The sequence below is a fragment of the Lissotriton helveticus genome, chromosome 7 (assembly GCF_964261635.1).
Source record: "Lissotriton helveticus chromosome 7, aLisHel1.1, whole genome shotgun sequence".
Classification (NCBI taxonomy): Eukaryota; Metazoa; Chordata; class Amphibia; order Caudata; family Salamandridae; genus Lissotriton; species Lissotriton helveticus.
In genome coordinates, this window is record NC_136068.1 from 1,068,880,810 (window position 1) to 1,068,902,519 (window position 21,710).

The window sequence follows — 21,710 nt, forward strand, 5'->3', positions numbered from 1 at the left end:
CCATTATTGTTTTACATTTTTCTCTAGTGGTTTTTTTTTTTAAGTTTATATTTCAAAGAAAAAAAATCGTATTTAATGTAGTTTCACGACTTCTTCAGCCCATCATAGCATGACAATAACATCCAAGCCGGTGAAATATTAGTCCGTGTGTGGCAAGTTTGGCAACCCTAGCAAGCCTTGCGGATATCTCTGGAAGCAAGCCCGCCCACGGTCAGAGTGCGTCCTGACCGTGCTAAAGGAAGAGAAAAATAAATGGATCTTCTGATAAGAGGGTCAGCAGGGAACCTGTATAAAGATGCAAAGGGGATAAGATAGGGAGGTAAACTTTGCTCTCTCCGCTCAGGGGCGTAGGGTAGCGCCAGCTCCGCTGCAGCCACTTCCCTCTCAGACCTACCCAGGACGATGCAGCTGCCACCACCGCTGGTCCCGCTCCTGGCGGCCGCCCTGCTGGCGCTGGGCGCCGGCTCCCCCATGCCTGCCCGCCAAGCGGCTCAAAAGCTCCTGCTCGTGTCCTTCGATGGCTTTCGGTGGGACTACGACCAGGACGTGCCCACGCCGAACCTTGATGCCATGGCGCTAGAGGGCGTAAAAGCCAAGCACCTCACCCCGGCCTTCGTCACCATCACCAGCCCTTGCCACTTCACGCTGCTGACAGGTGAGTGAGCCCGCGGGATTCTGGGAGTAGCGGCGGCCCGTCTAGGCTCTGCAGGGGGTCGAGGAGTGAGAGAGGCGGGAGGAGGTGGAGGGTACCATCTCTAGTGAGGGCAAGTGAAGAAATCCACTACACTGCTGCGTGGTACTCCGGGGCATGAATTTAAAAAGCCTCGCCTGGCGCTAGCAACCGAGACTGGCCTTGTTAATAATATATCCAACAAGTCACCGATATCGAGTAGGGTTGCTGCCTTTCTTAAGAAAAAATACTGGTCATTTGCTTATGTTCTGTTATTCCAAGAGCTAGTAGGTGAAACATAGTTTGTGTTAATCATAGTAATAATCCCTCCCCTTTGCTCTAACAGCCATTCTGAAATGATTTAGACAGCTCTCAAATACTTTTAACTGACTTCTTTGTGTTTCAGTAGGAAAAAAAATCCAGATTTTACACTTTTCCTCAATATTTTTACCTGCCAGGACCCAAAAATGCAGGGTAGAATGGTAACAAACAATGGCCAACCTGCAACCCAATTTCAGATGTGAAATTTTCAGCCAGCCCTGGCATTTTTGCCAACAGCACTTTGCATTCTGGCAATTGTAGTATATTTTCCACAATGAAAACCATTGGGGTAGAAACCACATCTTCCATGTGTTGTTGGCTACAAGAACTGACTGAAGATAACACACAAGACGTAGGCCACATGGCAGCTATTGTACGCCTAGCCCGTCCTTCTGGTGGCGCAACTTGACTTTGCCTATAGAAGACCATTTTACAGCTGATAATGGAAAAACCTTACATTTCTCAAGGTAGTGGTAAGTCTGCAGCAGGAGCTACGGGGATGTATTCATGTGGTAGATGGAACTCCCCTGGTGGGTTTCCACCAGGGTTAGCACTTCCTCCAGAATCAGAGGTTTTTCCATTACATTCCGCCTCAAAACCAGGTCCTACGACTCTCACCAGTCTATACGCACTTGATTCTGATCACAGCGACTGCCTTCTCTAGCCCACTCTGCATGCATGTATGTGTCTTTCATCACAGGGTGTCTCATGTATCACTTCTTCTCCAGGAAAGTACATTGAAAACCACGGTGTTATCCACAACATGTTCTTCAACACCACCACCAAAGTGAAGCTCCCGTACTACCCAACCCAGGGAGTGTCCTCGTGGTGGGACAACGGCAGCCTGCCCATCTGGATTACTGCTCAGAGACAGGTATGCTGTGCGAAGAAATAATCACTCACACATACCACCTCTCATAGTGAATGAGAACTATACACTAGGTTTTAGACTATAGCCATTCTGTTCTCTGAAGAAGGTGAGGGAGAAAGGTTTACCTAGCGTTGATCCCAGTAACAAATGTGAAAGTCCAACATTGCAGACTAATTGAGGTGACTGCTAATGAATACGCTTCAATATTCCATGTGGGACTTGATAACGTCATTGAAGTCTGGCGGGGTTACTGACAGTAGATCAAAAATGTTGAAGCATTTTTTGTCCATGTATAAGCATTGTAGTTGTTGTGTTTCTTTCCTCTTGGTGTCATGTTGCTTTGAGGGGGATATGTGGTCCAGTCTGGGAGGAGGAGCAGGGGTATAGGGAATATTGGTGTCAGTGTGTTGGTCGTTAGTCTGGTTGCAGCTAGAGGTTGTGGTGAAGGAAGATTGTTAGGTTAGGGAATGTTGAGGTCTGAGAAGTGCATGTGTGGGCTTAGTAGTGGTGTAACTGATGAGTTGTATGGTGGTTTGAATATGGTGCGGAGGGTTCTGGAGGAACATGAGATCAGGAAACACAGTGTTCATAAGTCTGTGCCTTTCCTTGATTTTTAATTTCCTTTAGGCAAATGGCATTGTGCATGTCAGTTGTTTGTGTTGTGGTTTTACAGTTAGTATGTTTTTTTGTAATAGGTTGTATGGTGTAACTGTGGTTGTTGGCTTTGTGGTCGATGTAGCTATATGGGTGAATTGGGTAGTTAATTCGTAGTTATGTGCATCCTGTGAATGTATATGAAGCGGTAGTAGCAGATATAGATTGTGCAAATGAGTGATTGTCATCTGGCACTTTGAAGGTGGAGATGCAGAGTTTCTGACCGTAGGCCGTTTCTAGGTACGAACAGGCAGCACCCAGTGTTTAAATCACCTTAGTGATCAGTTGACTTGGGTAAATGGAAATCCTAGCCCTAGGAACATATGGGATCCCAGAACCTAAACATTAACCAATAGAATCCCTTGCCCTGGGAATCAATGGGAACTAAAGTACTAAACTCCAACCAATAGAAATCCTGGCCCAGGGAACCACTGGGAGCCCCTGGGAGCCCTACATCCTACAGCCAATAGAAACTATAACCTGGGAAACAACAGGAGCCCAAGCCATACAGCCCAAAAGAACCTCTAGATGTGGGAACCCATGGGAACCCAAGCCCTAAAGCCAATACAAACCCTAACCACATGAAGCTGTGGGAGCCCAAGGTCTCAGCCCTACAGCCAAGAAAAGGGGGAGAGAGTATCCTTGGTTACAGAAAGTCCAATACATTTTGCAGCTCCTGCTCAACACTGCATGTAAGGCCCAATCCAACCGACTTGGAATACTATCACGCACTTTAAATAACCCTTCTCTAAACACCCTAAAAATGAGCACTAAGCAGAGTCCGAGTAGCTTAACACAAGCATTGGCGTAGTGAAACGTTAGGTGGCCCCCCTGCAAGGTGCGGCGAAGGGGCTCCCTTGGCACCCACATGTTAATCTTGTCCCCTGTCTCCCACCTCCACAAGGAGCCACAGGGCCATACAAGATCTCTCTCTTTCTCATCTGCCTTCCTCCCTCCCTCTTTCTCTGTCTGCTTTCTCCTCTCATCATATGCTTCAAGAATCTCTCTCTTTCTCTCTCATTCAACTGTCCTTTTTATAGCATGCCTGTCTCTTCATCAATTCTTCTCTCTTCCTCGTCTGTTTTCGTCTCTCCCTCTCCCTTCTCCCCTCCTCTTTTCTCTAAGCTGGCACTCGCCATTCTCTGTCTCTGCCTCACAGGTCTCCCCTTCTATATCGTTCAGTTTTCTTCACCTGTCTCCCTTATCACACACCTGCCTCTCTCTGTGTCAAATGACTTTCGTTTCAGTTCTGTCCCTCTCAGATGTCTCTCAACATCTGTATCTGTCAACACAGATCTCTTCGTATCACTCTTAGCTGTTCCTTTCTAACATTACTGTCTCACTATCACCCTCTCCTTCTCACTCGGCTGTCTCTGTCTCACGTGACTGTGAGTTAATGCAGATCTCTGTCCCAGAGGTGCGTACCTTCATTCACTCAATAACATTGTATGTCATGTAAACATTATTTAGTCCATGTGTTCAGAAATTTCTTTGTTTATTCAGTAATTTAGCTTCTCAATCTTTTTGATTATTTACATCCAATGAATGTAGTCATATGTTATTTTCATCATAACATTCGTCATTCATGACTGGACATTTAACTTTCGGGCGGGTGGCCCTTCTTCAGGGGCTCCGTAGTCTGTTGTTTTTAACGTTGCCGAGCCCGTAAACGTTTTGTCAAACTCTAAAGAAGTTGGTGTCTCGTGTCTGATTTTCCCAAGTAAAAAAGGTGTGCTCGGGATAATCAGACACAAGACACCCCCCTCTACCCCCTCCCGCCCTCACCCCTTCACTGCAGGGGCTGCAGGGCCTTCTGTTACACACTGACTACAAGTAAAACAGATTAAACAACCTCTACACGCTTGAACTTGGTTTTTCATGAAGTTTGTTCGGCCATTTTGTCACTTTAATGCACCTTTTAGAAGGAAACCCCAATGAGTCATTTGCACACATTCAAATGAGATTTTCACAGCAAAAAGCTGGGCACAATATCAAAAAGTTAAATCACCGAGATAAACATGTTTGACTTGGGCAGAGTAAGGATTAAGCAAAGTATAAAAAACGCCCTGTTAAAAATCTGTTGTAGCCATAGAAGATTCATCATAGGAGTAGAATGGAGCCTGCCTCTGTCACAGAGAGACTGCAAAATCATATGTAGAAAGGTAACCTTGTGGACAAAGTATGTGGCTGAGCCATATGGAACCAATCTAAATACTTTTCTAGAGGCAGAGAACACTTATAAGTAGGCAGAAGGAAGCGTGCATGCAGCTGTTCATTCCTGCTGAAGCCACACTAATTGTGTCTAATTTCCCACAGGGTTTGAAGACAGGTTCCCTGTTCTTCCCAGGAGGTAATGCCACTTATCAGGATGAACAGGTGAACGTGAAGAAGGTGGAATCCCCTTCCCACAAATGGGGCAATGAAACAGAGTGGCAGGCCAATGTAGAGACAGTCATGAAGTGGTTCACAGAGGACAACCTGGATTTTGTGGCACTCTACTTTGGGGAACCAGACACCACGGGCCACAAGTATGGACCAGACTCCTCAGAGCGGAAAGCGATGGTGAGCCAGCTGGACCGGATCCTGGGCCACATCCGGAACAGCATCACCCGCTATGGCCTTGCTTCAAAGCTGAACTTGATCCTTACCGCTGACCACGGCATGAGAAGGGTGATGAAAACGCCTGAGGTTAACGAGATCATCCTTTCTCAGATTAAAGACTTCTCTTTCAAAGACATAGAATTCGACCTGGTGGACTATGGTCCCACAGGCCTTCTGCTACCCAAGGAGGGGAAACTGGAGCAAGTCTACCAGGCCTTGAAGAAAGGCCACCCCAATCTTAATGTCTACAAGAAAGAGGAGCTGCCTGAGGCACTGCACTATTCCAATAACCCAAGGATCTTGCCACTGGTTGTATTTGGAGACCCTGGATATGTGGTTCATGGGGTGAGTTTAGTCTGGAAGGTGGGCTTTGACTATATAGCCATTTGATTTAGAAAAAATCAATCTATACTTTTACCTGGGTGCACCACTCTCTTTTAGGCTATAGCATTAATTTAGTACCTCTGCTGGTGGCTCCTTCATAGAAATATCCAGTTTAGCACCCAGGTCAGTCTATGGTTATATCAGACTTACTGTGTAGAGGTAACACTCTGGTCTTTTTTACTTCCTTACAGAGAATCAAAGTTCAGTTCAACAAGGGGGAACATGGCTTTGACAATAATGACATGGATATGAAGACCATCTTCCGAGCTGTTGGGCCGGCATTCAAGAGCAATCTGATGGTTGAGTCTTTTGAGAGCGTGCATGTCTATGCACTGATGTGTGAGCTGCTGGGTATACGCCCTGAACCCCATGATGGCTCACTGGAGACAACACGGAACATGCTGGTTGAGGACATACCCAACACAGGTAGGTGCCCCTTGAGTGAAATCATAGCACACGCATTGTCTATTTTTCTAAATTGGTGTGGTATTTTTCTTCTGTTGTGCATTAACTTATTTACTGTTTGTGTGCTGCCTAAATGCTTTACGCATTGCCTCTAACTTAAGCCTGACTGCTTTGGTGCTAAGCTACCAGAAGGGTTTAGCACACGTTAATTTAGTCACTTTGTGGTTCATCCAGACAAGGCTTGTGGTTGCTGCTTGTGAAGGGTTTTCATCCCTTCAACTAATAACCAGTCTTGCACACAGCCTGTTTGATATTGCGCTAGCCCAATTTTGTAACCCTACCCACCCAGTGGTAGACACAGAGTAGACGCAGAGAGGTTCTGTCTGTCTCAGGTAACATACCAGGATGATTGTATCAGAGGCTATTGGGTTAAAAGGGTCTCTGCGCCACTCTATGAATTTTAGACCTTTCCTGCAGTACTCAGTTTATTTTGGTGTTTTTCCACATGGAGAATTATCGCAGTAATGACTCAGTTCTAGAACCTCTTCCCTGTTTCATACTAACTGGAGGGGAACACGCAGCACACACATCTAACATCCAAGAAGAACAAATAGCACTCTTCAAGCCCCACGTAAGAACAAACTACACTCTCCAGGCCACACGTTTTCATCATGTCACTCTTCAAGTACTGGCTGCAGTGGCTCAGTACATATACAGTGCCAGGTAACTGCAAAGGGGCTTATCTCCAAATCACCAAGAGGTTTGTGTTTTTAAGTTTAGGCAACCTATCACTTGGGGAGAGAGTTTTTGCTGACTCCCTCATGTGTAAACCAAGAGGAAGGCTGAGTTGAAAAGAATATGTTTTTTTGCATCAAATCTCACATCTCAATAACAACTCTTTACTTAGTTTATGTACGATTTGTGGTCCCTAAAGATCCGCTGAACAAAGCTTTAAGTGAATGGATCCCTCATTGGCTAGAATAACCCCTGACCCTGCTTCCCCATCACTGTTCCAAAACAGTGTGACTACCATGAGGCTTCTCCTATGAATCAAGACCTCGTTGAGGTTGGTCTTCCTCGCCCTCCTAACAAGAGTCAGTAAATACAGCAAAGATGTCCTGCATTGGCTTCCAATGGTGCCACTCGCTCTATGCGGTGATTGGGACAACGGAGGACAAAAACTTGGACAAGGGAAGATGCATCTAGGTGCATTTTGTGGTTTGGGATGGGCTTAAGGGAGTGCCTATCTGTGTACCGCTATACGCAGTGTACACGTTCTGGCAGAGTAGCAGTTGATGGGAGTCCGGCTGAGCTGCACACATCAGGTGCAATGGGTCCTGTATAATGCCCACAGGACATGATTTATTGCCTCATGACCAATGCAAACTGTCGGGCCATTGGCAGAAAGCCCCTGTATAATATGTAAAGTAAGGCTCCAGTACTCCTGAGGGTCAGTTCAAAAAGGAAACCACGCTCTGTGGTTGCGGACCAATGGTGAAGTATCCCTTCTGAAAGTGTGTGGGAGGCACAAATGTAACCGATTATACATTTGAATGTGCAAAAAAACCAATAGGCAGTGCCCAGACAACCGAATTATAATAGAAAATAAAAGAATGACTAAACTTCCACGTGGGACATAAAGAGAATTCCTAAAAGCCCAACCTCAATGTCTTGGAATTCATGTTCAAGTCAATGAAAAACACAATTTAAAAATGTCACTGCATTCTATGAACAAGCATACATTCGGTTTCGCCTATGTGATTAATAAGCAGTTTTTTGTTGTAAGTTGTAGCTTGGTGAGCACATGTGCAATATAAATTACTAAAATTCCATGAAAGTGTTATGTCTTGTTTATTGAGAAAGGCAATATATTGTGCTGTTACTGGTGGTGCTATATACTAAAAAGATTAGGTAAAAGGCAGAGGACGAAGAGAAAAAAACATTCCCACAAAAAAGAACGCTTGAAGTGGATGCAGCAATGGGGAGATTAGGTAAAGGGCGGAAGAAAAACCAAACAATCACAGAGGCATCAGGAATATGGACAAACTACACAAAAGAGACTAGTCAGTAGAAAAACAATATTGAGCCACAAGGTAGTATCTGATATGAGTCATAAGAAAATGTAGGCGAACAGATAACAGTGGGGATTTCTTTAAGTATAGCACATTATACAAAATAACTTTTGCGATATGCATTTTGTGTCAGCAATCTGCATCTACGGGGCAAAACATCAACAACCTTATATGCTTGCGAGATAAGCAGTTTCATATAATAATACGGACTTAAAGGACAGTAGCTTGCAGAGAGGTGACAAAGATTGAACAAAAAATTGTGATTAGTAAGAATCAGAGTACATGTAGAACCTGTTGTTCCATATCTGAGATGCTGCCGGTTAGGAGTCAACAAGAGCGAGGTTATCCAGGAAAAGAGAAGGCAGCATAATTGCACGTACAGAGAATTAGAATTTCCCCACATGGTCTGTGACTGCCGGCCACCCACCCCCTTAACATGCATACTACAGTTACACATTTATCAGACCAACAATAGAATTCTTTGGAAGGCATTATTTATTAAAATATGAAATAAAATTAAAATTTTAATAAAATAACATTATTTACATTAGTTAAATGCAAAATTCAGACATTAGATTTTCATCCAGTTTAGACAGGTATGGTGGGCTAACCGTAACAAATGTCTAATACAGCGTGGTTCCTAACCGAACATCCTGATATCAATTTTGCATTCTAATAATTTCTAGTCCTACGGCAAGGTCGCTAACCGGTGTCAGATCCTTTTACCCAGCTACGCTCTCACGTCCGAGATGCGCATGCGCAACAAGGGCCCGTTTACCCTCGTGCGCTCCGTGAACTCCATTTAACCATAACAGGAGGGCCCTTACACTCGCGCCCCTTGATGATGTCATAGGGTATGTGAGGGGTGGCTACCAGCCTGAGGAACGCGTGACTCCCTCCCCCGCACCCTTCCAAGCGACGGATATCCTGCCCCTGAAGTTCTGGGAGAGACCAGTGGCCCCTCCCCCTGGGCGGCCCCTTTCGTGAATGGGACCGCCCCCCCTAAGGACCTTAAATTGCTGCTCACCGATTATGACCTTACCGCCACAGGCCAGCATAGTTGACCGACCATCTGGCCCCCCCAAAACCTACACTGAAAGGTCATACCATCCTCGCAAAACCTTCTACCCATGCTAAGATGTTCCTTATGAATAGGGCATTCCCTGACTCAGTCAAATGGACCCCATCCCGCACATAAAACTCTTCCCCCCAGATGCAACCATGAGGTATGCTCTGTAGATAAGGAGTTCGAAACAGCTTGTCCAGTTTATTGTTGACCCTCTTTACCGAGTGATTCAACGCACTGACTGATTCACCCCCCCTCCACTGCAATCTTGGTATCAACTGTGACCATACAATAGTGCAATCCGGTAACAGTTTCGCCAGCCACCCTGCCGCTGATATGATTTCTTCCAGCAAGACCCTTCTGCCCAAGTCTACTAAATCATTCCCCCCCAGATGCAAGATGACCGCTGACGGTGATGAGGAGTGTCTCTCGAGTAGATCTGACATGTAACCCCTAAGCTGACTGAGGCGAAGCCCCCTCTGCCATGGAAGGAGACATTGAAACCCCCGCACTCCGCCCTCCGTCTACCCGCTCCTGCAAGGAAAATTGGTTTAGCACGTTTCACATATGAATGGCCGACTACCCATACTACAAACGTCTTCCTTGTGACTTCCTGCCGTTTCCGTGATGTTGATGGATGGCTGTGATGGTCCTCAAGTAGTTTCCGTCCTTCGTCACAGGCCCGAGAAACTAGAAATAAAACAAGACAAAACAGCAGGCGTCAGAAAGGCGGCGACTGACCCTTACAACATGTGCAACCGCACATAACGCTTATAGGCATTGGAAGACCACCTCCCAATCCTCTTCACACTATTGGCATTCAACCCCCTTGCAGTGGCCTCAGTGGCTGCCCCTATCCGGAAGGAATGTGTCCCAAATTCTTTGTGGTTTAAACCTGCTTTGGCAATACTCATGGCTAAGACTCTCTGGAACTGAAACCTGGTCAAAGGGGTACCATCATTATGCATTAGCAATGCTCCACTAGGCTCACCTGTGTGTTGCTTAATTAATGCTTCCACATGTGACACCGGGCAGCACGGGTTATTCGGTGCCCTGTGTAACACTAAACTTTGACCCTTAGCCTCCTGATCAGTCTTGGATTTCTGAATGGTAACCCGCATCGTGTCGTCCCGTATACTGACATCACGCAGCTGAAGGCCACCCTCCCTATCTAGTTTGTTGACTGCCACCAGTTCGCCTACCCGGAAAGCCCCATAGAATGCCAGGGCAAAAGCAGCATTGAATAATCCCACTTCAGCCGTAGAACTGCATGTGTCTGGCAGGGCGAGGAGCACCGCTGCCAAACGTTCTAAACCTATCGGCTTCCTGCCATCAGCGGTGGGTGCCTGCAAGCGCCGCCATCCTTTCAATGCTTTTTGAACTAAGAAACTGTTTGTCGGATCTCTGGCTCCCTTAGTGCGTGCGAAAAAGGAAACAGCTGTCTTGTGTCTGCTAGCTGTCGCCGCCGTGCGCCCTTCCTTGTGTAATGTGCTCATGTACCCATTAAAACTCGCCTCCTGATCCCACTTGCTCTCCCAATCATGCCCCAGAAAGTTACAGTAAGACCTGAACGCCCCTTCGTAAGCTGTCCTTGTCTTTGGCGCTAGGCTGGCTGCCACGAGGTCGTGTAGTTGGGGGCACCAATCTGCCAGAGAGTCGATGGGAAGTGAGCTGGGGATGCCTCTGCAGCCGGTAGGTGTTCCCTGAATACCTGCATCTTAAAGCGAGAAAGGGCATCAGCTGCGTTATTCAAGACCCCTGGGACATGCTTGGCCCTGAAATGTATATTCAATTTCATGCAACTTAGCACAATCTCCTTCAACAGGCGCAGTATGAACTGACACCTCGCTGCCTGCTGATTGATGCATTCCACCACGGTCTTGTTATCCGACCAGAAAATCACCGAGCGATTGGCCAATTGCTCGGGCCAGACCTTCAGCGCCACCCAGATTGGGAAGAGCTCTAGGAACCCAATGTTTGCAGTCAGCCCACTCTCTTCCCACCAGCCGGGCCATTTTTGCGCCACCCACTTGCTGCCAAGAATGGCGCCAAACCCCACACTGCCTGCAGCGTCAGTCCATAAACCTAACTCTGCTGAGGACAGCGTAGGGGCACCCCACAGCTCTCTGCCATTGAAATCCTCCAGAAATGCAATCCATATCCGCATGTCCTGGCGAACCTCAACGAACAGTCGTGTGCGATGGTGCTTTTCCCACAAGCCCTTCATGGCTTGCACAATTGAGCGGGAAAATGGGCATGCCATGGGGATAACTCTCAAGGCAAAGTTTAGCTGACCAACTGTCTGCTGCAACAGCTGTAAAGTGACTTTCTTTGTCCGCAAGCATAGTTCAAGAGTTAACCTGAATTTTTCGATTTTGTCTGTGGGTAACCTGAAACAGCCTTCCACGGAATCTAATTAAATTCCCAAGAATTCTAGACACGTCAATGGCCCAACCGTTTTCCCCTGCGCAAGCAGGACCCCAAAAGTACGCATGAGCACGCAAAACTCCTGCAATGCTCACGCGCACTCCTGTGAGCCCGCCGGACCCAGGAAAAGGAAATCGTCTAGGTAATGCATGACATACTGGTGGCCCCTAGCTTGTCTCAGGACCCACTCAAGGAAAGAGCTGAATGTTTCAAAGTAGGCACATGAAATAGAGCAACCCATGGGCATGTACATATCCATGTAGTATTTGCCTTCGAAGGAAAACCCCAACAAGTGTTGATCCGCCAGATGCACTGGGAGTAGTCTAAAAGCTGACTCAATATCTGATTTGGCCATCAATGCCCCAGGACCCAAAACCCTCAACATATCGACAGCCTGGTCAAAAAACACATATTTCACACTGCAAATAGACTCATCAATTGCATCATTCAAAGATAAGCCCTTTGGTGCCGACAAATTGTGTATGAGCCTATACTCGCCCTTTTCCTTCTTTGGGACCACTCCTAAAGGCGAGCAGACAAAATTCTGTACAGGGATGTCAGGAAAAGGTCCCGCTACCCTACCTAGGCGCCGCTCCTTCTCTATTTTGTTCGCCACTACCCCGGGATTGTTCTGAACTGACAACTGGTTCCTACACTGCGGTGTCCCAGTATAACCCCTAGCTGGAATCCGGAAACCATGTGTGAAACCCTCTTGAAGCATCTTTGCGGAAGTGTGGTTAGGGTATCTATTGAGCCAAGGGATCATAGCTGCCAACAAAATAGGTGAATGCGCCATAAGGGGGTGTACCCTGCTATTCCGGTTTCCTCCTCCCTCTGTTACCAGACCCATTGCCCTTTGACCGGCATGTCGTCTCCGGGTGGGAAGGGTGGCCGCATAAGTTACACGCGTGCCTGAATTTGCAAGTGCCCGGTGCCCTGTTGCACGTTCGCCTATTGAAATCCCAGCATACTCCTTTCCCACTTGTAACACCTCTGGTCTTGTTGGCCATTTCCCCGCCTTGCGCTGGTTGAAAGGGCTGCTGAAAGGGCTGCTGGGGCTTGGGGGAATAACCTTTGTTCCAGGTAGCGCTAGCACATGCAGCCTGCCCCTTCTCAAACTGGGAATGCCAGGAAATAGAATCAACCTTGTCCCAGGCTAATGACCTGTTAAACTCGATTTCCTGAAAGCTATGTCGTATTCCTTCCATGCGTCCCCCCCATGGTTCTCATTATACATTGTAATCCTGCTCTGATAGCAGGCCATCACAGATTGCATACCTGGGAAGCGCTCTCCAATCACTGCACTATACACAGAAAAAGCCCTGATCCAATTGATGAGCGTCTCCTCCACCCTAAATTTGTACAATTGAGATCGCCATTCACTAGGCAACATCATATCCTTCTGCGATTTCGCATATTCCCACTCCCTGTTGTCAATCAGCAATGAAAATATATTAATATATTTGTCTGCCCAAATTAACTCCTTCACACTCTGAGATACATGCTGCGCCAAACTCTCCCCCCTGGAGGGAATCGCGCCCTTGCCCAGTACCGGCAGGGCAACCTCCTTACCACTTTCGTTGGGTTGTGTTGCGTCCACGGTCTTGACTGCGCCCCCATTGCTCGCTGGACCTGTTTGGGGAGAAATCGGTGCACCCGGCGTGCTACTCCCGCCCCTAGCCAACAATATTTGGGCAACCATTTTTTGTGCCTCTGCCGAGGGTCTGCTGCAGCAGGTAACACTCCCCCAATCCCCAACCAAGGAAGCACTGCCGCTATCTGTGCCGCCAGTTCTGGTGGCACTGCTCCCGAAGCTGGAGTGAACGGCGGGACAATGGCTGGCACAGGGCCAGACGCTGGCGCGACTGGCGGCGGGATACCAACGGGGACCGGGTCAATGGGTGGCATGATAGGCGCTACAGGCACACTTACTGGTAGTTGCGGGGCGGGGGCCGGGATGCTCGCTGGCGGCTGGGGGGCAGGAGTTGGTGAGCTAAATGTAACAAGCGGCACAATAGGTGTTGGGCTCGGGGACCCTCCGCCCTCACCGGACCTGGGGGGGCGACCACCCACTTTCCTAGTTCTGGCACGTTTGGGAGGTGTTTCAAAATCCTCCCTTGGTTTGGGTGGCACTATGGCCCGTTTGGGCCTTCCCAACGGACCTGCCTGTGCATCCATCCTCGCCCCCAATTCAGCCACAGTCTTACCCAATTTGTCCACCTTCCCCAATCGCTTGTCCATTGCGGACATTCTACGCATCATAGTTTGAAACATTAACTCCACGTTCGCACCCCCTGCTCCCCGTCTGGCAGACATAATGCCCTTACACCTACACTGCACAATGCGTTATGACTAGGCATAATGTGCCCTGTACCTGTCCCGTCGGAGGCTCACAGGCTGGCCGTAGGCACCACGCAACTGTGACCGCACACCCCAGCTAGCCTGGAGTGTTTGGGCGAGCGAACTCTAGCCCGGCGGCCCGCCAGAAGCAGTGAAATGCAGGCCTGCCCGTGTCCTCGGATTCCGCACCACCATGAGCTCCTTGGTTATTCGGTCAGCAGCAGCGATTGACTGTAAACCTACGATGACATTTTTTTTACCACCGGCTATTGTCTTCAGGACGCAGGATTCCCTCAGGCTTCGCAAACACTCCCCCTCCTTCTGCTCAGTTGGTTAGTATATGCACACAAATAGCCCCAGTGTAAATGTCTTCAGGACGCAGGATTCCCTCAGGCTTCGCAAACACTCCCCCTCCTTCTGCTCAGTTGGCTAGTATATGCACACAAATAGCCCAATATAAATGCACCACTTCACAAATTTAGTTTACCCCAGTTTTTATACCACAGCCAATGCCCCTTGCAGCTGAGAAGCTTACTGCCTATAAATCACTCTAGCATCCACAGGTAATTTGCAGTAATTATGTTGCCCCCTTTATGCTATGACCATAGGCAATCCAATATCAAGCTCTGCACTAAAACAAAAACGGCTGTAGTGCCTATACCACTATGTCCCGCCTAGTGCCAGACCTTGATGGCTTCTTTTAGTCTTTTCAAACAATTTAGGGCAGGCTTTATTACCAAAAAACGGGTCAGCACTCGATTTTACATATACAACCCCTCTGGTCTCCCATCCGCTCAGTGCCCTGGCTGACCCTGCTTCGCTTATGAGAAAAACTTGCCCGTACACTGATGAAGCCTACGCTTCATGCGGCCGATTTCAGGACCGCTGCCGAGCCCCCGCCTGCCCCGCACAATACCTCGTGTCCCGCTGGCGTCCCCCTATTTAGCCCTGCGAATCTCTTCGTTCGTGCAGGGTCCCTGGCGCCTCCGCTTCACAGCCTCCCGATGTGTTCCAAACTGCTTCGCACGAAACGCCGAACACCGCCCTTGCTCGCGCCTCCTCTCCACAGCGTCACGATGTCGTCGCGAAATGTCGAACAACAGCTCCTGCTCCACGTAACCTGGAAGATAAAATTCAAGAAAATTAAAGGCCCCACAGTGGGGCGAGGAGCGAGCTTCGGAAGCGCGGGCACAAAGAGTCCGCTTCCCGCGCTCCCCAGGCTCTTAAACCCCCCTAACCCGCGATCCCGCCCCCTCGACCCGGAAGCTCAAAAAACTGCTTCCGGGTCAATGGGTGGGACGCGTGGACCAACCAGGACTGGTAGGGGGGGGCCGGGCCAAGCTATGTGTGCGTGGGGGCTGATCGGCCCCCCTTTCCTTTCTCGTGTGCGAACTGGATTATCCTTGCAAACGTACACGTCTGTTTGCACAAGTGATCGCCTGTAACCTTCCTGCAAACATTCATTCCGACCCACGTACAAGGGGAAGCGACTTGAAACAGACATTCGCAAGACCCTTGCTCACTTTCAACTTCACAACCAACACAGTATGAAGAATCCGCAAGAAAAAACAATGCAGTCACTGATAACATGACAACACCAGCTCAGGTTCAGGACACAGACTACTGAAAGCTGTCATGTTGGATTATCACGTGTTCACACCCTATGCCGCCACTACCTTAAACACTAGAGCGCGCTTACAAAATGTGTACATTGCACCACATTGGATTTAGGGAAAACAATGTGTATGTATGCCCACTATTCGCTTGTTTTCCTTGGTCAAGTATTGTTGCTAAGCAGCCCTTCCCTTTTCATAGCGTTGAGTACGTCAATACAAGGACAGCAAGCCTTACCTGGATGGGTGCAGACTCATCAGTTAGGGGGTTGGGGGTTGCAGGATGCGAGAAAAATAAAGCAGAGGAAGTATGACAAAAGAGAGCAGTTCTTACTACTGCAGGAATAAGTTCATCTGCAACAGGAGGAAAGAGAGAACCCTCACGCAGTTGTAACAGCTGCGTATGAAATAAATACCAGCCTAGAATAGTCCAGAGGGAGCAGCCAGACATGACGGGGAGTGTGTTTCGTATGAACACTGACTGGGAAGATTGGTGGATGAATGTAAGCCCCTTTTAAGATATATATTAACAATGGATTTCACAAGTACAGTGCAAACGCTGTGTAGGCGAAACCTAAAAGGACATGATTAGCAAGCAACCACACAAATGTCTAAGATGGTAGGGGTCCACAAAGGTCACATCACTATGCAGAATAGCTAGGTGTAACCCAAGGAATAGAGGGGATCCTTTCCTTTCTTGTATTGAGCTACTTTGTGGGACTGATGCTTCCTGCAGTTCTTGCAGTATGTCCTGCGAGTTTTCAGAACGTTCACCTACTAAGAACAATATAATTCAATTTGTACAGATAAATAAACACACAGAAAGGACACATGCACTAAAAACAGTAATAGCACAGGAAGCCGACCAGAGCAAAATTGCATGTATTCTAATGTAGGATTCTCCCGTCTCGAGATTAAACTAACGGTGCCGCAGCTGAAGTCTCTAGATCTCCAATTTAGTTAGAAAGCTGGTGCAAGAGGACTACTGAGCAGTCTTTAAATGTATTATGATTTTAGCGCCATTAAAACACAAAATGTTAAGCTGCTATGAATTTCATGAACCAATCATCTACTAAATACAGATAGGAAGTATTAGAACACTCACAAAACTCTATAATGTTTAATACCAGTGTTAACCAATTTAGTAAGAAGTGCTTTTATCTTTAACAGAGGAGCTCAACTGCGGGTCTTAATCATGGCAGCAAAAAAAGAGTGATGAACAGATTGTGTGCTCTATTGGGTTATGGGTAAAAAAAAGTTGCATTCAAAATCAATGAAGTTTCAAAACTGTCCATGGCCTCTAGCCCGCCACTTCCCAAGGTTTGACCTAGGAATTAAAGAGCAGTCAACATAGCTCCTCTAAAGAGATTTCAACTTGCCATGTTGGGAGACATCCACCCATCTCTAGTTATGAATTATGGGTAGATCTATTACCAAAAGTTGAGAGTCTGGGACTAGACAATGGCACTATCTTGCTTGCTGAATCCAACTTCTCCACTGGAAATGATTGGTGGGGTGGTTCAAATCCACGCGTCACGACCCAAGGCATCCCACTCGACTATTAATTCATAACACTTATAGTAAACTCACAGCTGCCAAACCAGACTGACAGTCCCTGCGCATCGATGAAACATTAATGGAGTATTAAATGAATGTGAATTGAGAGCTGCCAAACGGGGATGCCCAATCTAAATGGCAACAGAATGATACTTTAGTATGCAACTGAACTCCACGGAATAAAACACTTGGCACTTAAAAGCACCAAGAGAGCCCTCCGGATGATGGACTCTATACAAATGGACCCAATCTATAAGTAAAGTAAACACGGTACACATAACCGGACAATTATTGACGTAAACAAACTACGTGTAAAAACACAGTGCTTTGCTGATGGGAAACTGATAAGAGAAGCACACATGGAAGAACAGGAAATTGAATGCCTACAACCAATAGAAATGTGGAAAAGTAAAGTGACATGCACAAGGTCCAATAAGAATTGAAGAAGAAGGGAAGGCGGGATGTAAGTCCCTTTTAAGATATATTTAATACAGTAGATTTTACAAGCACAGCACAAGCGCTATGCAGGCGAAACCTTAAAAAAAGCATAAGTCACTAGGCCGCTTGAGCACTGACTCAGGATATCCTGATGTTCATGGCTCAAGACCGATACACCCAACCCAGCCTAGTATGTAGATTGCTCCAGCTAACGAGTAAATGTTTTCCTATTCCAGCACTGGAGATAATCAAACTTAAGCATGTATACTTAAGCACGTGTTCCTGGACACCCTCTGCTTACATTCTGAAATTATCTTCCCTTCTTCATCGTCTGTGATAGACCCTATTTTAGATTCCCATCTCAACGTAGCTTTATCAACATGGTTTTGCCCCATCTTGTTAAGTGGCCTATAGAACCGGGCCACTATCTTACAATCTGTGCCCATCGTCAAGAGGAGCTGAAGCAGGTCATGCTGTGGGGGCTCCACCGCACTTCTCCTCCTCAAATATTTGAAAGTCTGGATCAAGGATCCATAATTTAAAAACTGCCATTCAGACAGACCATACTCCTCTATTAACATATCCAGATAGATAATATCTCCAGTAACAGTCTCCCACAGTAAGTATCCCAGTCTGAGTCCTCTGTGATAATTTCCATGCTTAGACGGAGGAAGTGTCTCCATATGGTTGCCCTACTCGAAGCAGAGCATCTGCAGGAGGTCTTTTTAATGCAGGGTTTCCATCACTTCAGGGTGGTGGAGAGGACATCTGTATGTCCCTGCACGCTAGGGATCCTAGTAGAGCGATCAGGGCTCCCTGATTTGGCTCCCTCCCCATTCAATCACCCTGCAATCCAAAATATAGTTCATAATCTGGTGTAATCAAACCCCCTCTGTGAAATGCCTCTTAAGAATTTCTAGCGAGACTCTCTGCCACTTAGAATCCCAGGTCAGTTCCCTGATGAGTGTATCCATTTGCTTAAATCATTTTACCGGAACCGACACTTTTTATTTATTTTATTTTTATTTTACGGAGTTTTATATAGCGCGAACTTGACCCGAATTTGTATCAGGGCGCTTTCCATAGCACCAGTTGCGTTACATGAGGAGACATTCATTTTTTTGTTAGCCATGGGGAAATTAAGTTATTTGCCAAGAATCACAGGATGTTCAGTGTTGTTGCAGAGAATCGAACCCAGTTCCCCAGATTTGAGGACGACCGCCCTAGCCGTCAGGCCAACTCCTCTCTTTGACACTGGCAGGTTAGCAAAAAAATATATTAGCCTGCGCAGTATAAACATTTTAGTAAGAGCCAATCTCGCCATGATTGGCAACCGGATGGAACACCAGAATGTCACAGTACTCTTATTCACCAGCAAAAGTTTAATTTGTCAAATTGCCTTAGTTTTCAATACAAAGTTTGGGAACGGGAATGGTGCTTCTCAACTGCCTCACTCATTCAGCAGAGTGTTTCAATTTAGATGACTCCCTTCTTCTTAAATGACTCATTCTTGATCCACCAAGTTTCCCCCTATATCTTTTTACTCAGCCACACTTATTTTTGGCAGGACAGTTTCTCCTGTGTTTTGCACTGGTCGGTGGGCCATGGCCATCTTCAAGGATAGTCCACACCTTTAATGCTTGTGGCTTTCCGTGTGCCTATCAGGTGGAACAACTTGCTACCGTTACCTGCTTTCTGGTATTACTTGCTGAATCCACTCTTTTTTCTGCTTGAAGACTAAAATCTACGAGTCCTGACTAATCAGGAATTGTCTCTTTATCCACAACTCCAGGAAGACTTGATGGTGCGTATGACCCAACTAAAAATGTTCAGAAGTATTCTTTCTTGGGGCATAGACCACTGGTCGGACTTGTGTTATAGCCCATGTAGCCTTCTGCAATGCTATGTATTTGGGTCTCCCAGAACCATCCATCTACAGGCTGCAACCCCTCGAACATATGGCAATAAGACCGGTGGGTGGTGCAGAAATGTGATATGTTCCACAGACATGCTGCAACCTGAAGCGGTTCTCAGTGAAACTGAAAGTAAGTACAATGTTTGAATCACAGAGAGTTCTAAAACACCACGGCAGTCTTTCTATCTCGTGAGGTATACTCCTCAGTGGCTTAGTTGGGGTTTGGAGGGCAGTCTGCCCCTTGCAATACTTTTTGGAGGGTTGTGGGTTAGGTGAGCAATTTTGGCGAGCACAAGGTAAGTGGTTTTCTTTTTTAAATGGTATTTTCCCCCGTCATCGTCTGTCGACTCACCCCCTCTCCCAGCTCTAACCTGCACCAGCCGCCACTGGGCAGCAAACTCAGGGCCCGCCTCAGGCGGCAAAAGCTCTAGCTACGCCTCTGATCCCCCTGCAGGCCATCCAGCCTTTTTTGGATGTAGCTGCTCTTTCCTCTTGGTTCAGATGCACGAGGCGCTGAGGCAGAGCATGGACTGGGACCTGAACTCTGGAAGGGCCCCCAGCCAGGACTCCGAAGTGTCACCAAATCCTCAGTCTTCAAAGATACTGTTACCTTCAATTGTTCTGCTTAGTTTCCCCTTTTCTTCCTAGTACCATGACGCTTCGATGAACACGTGCTTAGTAAATAAATACATCTAATAATAATAATGATGATAACTGCCAGATTTATTCTATTCTTGTGTGAAACTGTAATTTCTGACCTATGTTCTCCTTCTATTATCCTTGATTCAATTCTACCCAATTCCATCCTGGTCTCTGCCTACTTTCTCTTTTATTGAATTAGTATTTATATTGCTCGAGCCTAGTAACGAGGCTATAAAGCGCTCTTCAGCCAACAAGTGAATATGGGTAGTTACAGGCAACAGTGAATTATGGACTATCGATCGATTACACTGAACTGGAAGAAATTAGCATTTGGATGCATCTGTCGAATCAAGTCTAAATACATTTTGGCTGGGTCGCTTCCCTATTACATCTTTCCTGATTTCATTTTCACAGAGCTTCTGTGATACTGAGCCGAGCTGCGCTGTACAGGTACAGAATATCTCTAGAGGGTAGCTGAATTACTGTGTTTTTTGACACCGTGTTTAATCTCTCCTTTGGTCATTCCAAGCACGGCACCATTGCCTCCCAACCTACTACACCAGAGCCCATGGACTTCGTACATTGCGCCTTGCACAGCTGGGCACGTTTTACATCCTGAAGCCCACACTCCCAAGCTAACCTTCCTCTAGGCATACCTATGCCATGGGTGGGCAGGCGCAGTGTCAGCGGGTGTTGGTTTGATCCTTTCTGTTCGATGCAGCATGCTGATCTCACAACTGGAGGTGATCGGGACACCCACCTTGCAGATCAGTTTTGGAGCTCATTCACCTGCTGTCACACAGGTTTCCCACTTTTAGCCTTCATATTAAAATGGTGTGGGCAGAGTGTGCTTCTGCCCGTGGAAGAACCCGCCTCTTGCACACAGGCAGTGAGTCTTCTCGAGAAGGACAGTGGGCACGTTTACAGGAGCCACTCACTGTTGCTTTAATCCAGAAAGGATTTTTTATCTTTTACTTTATTATTCTTGTCAATAAGCTGTAAATGATTGCCAGTTTGCCAGGTGACATTGAAATGCAAATTACCTTCCACAGAGTCTCTCACAGGCACGCTGCAGTCATGCATGCCTCGTGGTGTTAGGTAATCTGTCAGCAACATAAAGATGAAGATCACTGCAGTCCCCTGTACCCCACCCCAAAGGTAATCATGTCATGATCCTGACATGCTCTTTAAACTAGCATTGGAAAATGAAATAGTTCTGTCTTTGATATTCCAATACATGCAAACACAGCATTCACAAATTCTATCTACGTTCATTGTTTGCTGGAATAATGTTTATCATATTAAAACATGCCATATTGGCTTTGCCAAAGCTAGAAAATTGTAGCACAGAGGATTTCTTTTTAGGGCTAAATAATTAAATGTAACAAACAATGTGATGTTTGAGGTTACTTTCCAGATGAACAATGGTTGTATGATGTTACAACGCATACTTTTACAACGCATGCCTTTACAACGCATTTTTTAAAACGCAACATCCTTTACAACGCATTCCATTACAACGCATGCCATTACAGCGAATTGTCTAAAAACTACCTTCACAACGCATTCCATTACAACGCATACTACCTTTACAATGCATACCATTACAACGCATACCATTACATTGCATGTATGGTAAGTATTGGATAGTAAAGGGGTAAAAATTACTATTCTAACTCCAGAGGGTGCAACAGTAGGGTAAGTGTTGGATAGTGTAGGGGTAAAAATTACTAT

At 46.7% G+C, this 21,710-nt stretch overlaps 1 protein-coding gene across 1 annotated transcript in view; it reads left to right on the forward strand.

Moving 5' to 3' along the window:
• Window positions 1–213: 213 nt before the first annotated feature.
• ENPP7 (ectonucleotide pyrophosphatase/phosphodiesterase 7) overlaps window positions 214–21,710 on the forward strand; it is a 68,768-nt gene continuing 47,271 nt past the window's right edge. The window contains exons 1-4 of the mRNA XM_078654008.1: window positions 214–655; window positions 1,720–1,865; window positions 4,833–5,462; window positions 5,693–5,927. Of these exons, the coding sequence (XP_078510134.1) occupies window positions 403–655; window positions 1,720–1,865; window positions 4,833–5,462; window positions 5,693–5,927 (1,264 nt within the window). The 5' untranslated portion in view covers window positions 214–402. The remainder of the gene's footprint in view (window positions 656–1,719; window positions 1,866–4,832; window positions 5,463–5,692; window positions 5,928–21,710) is intronic.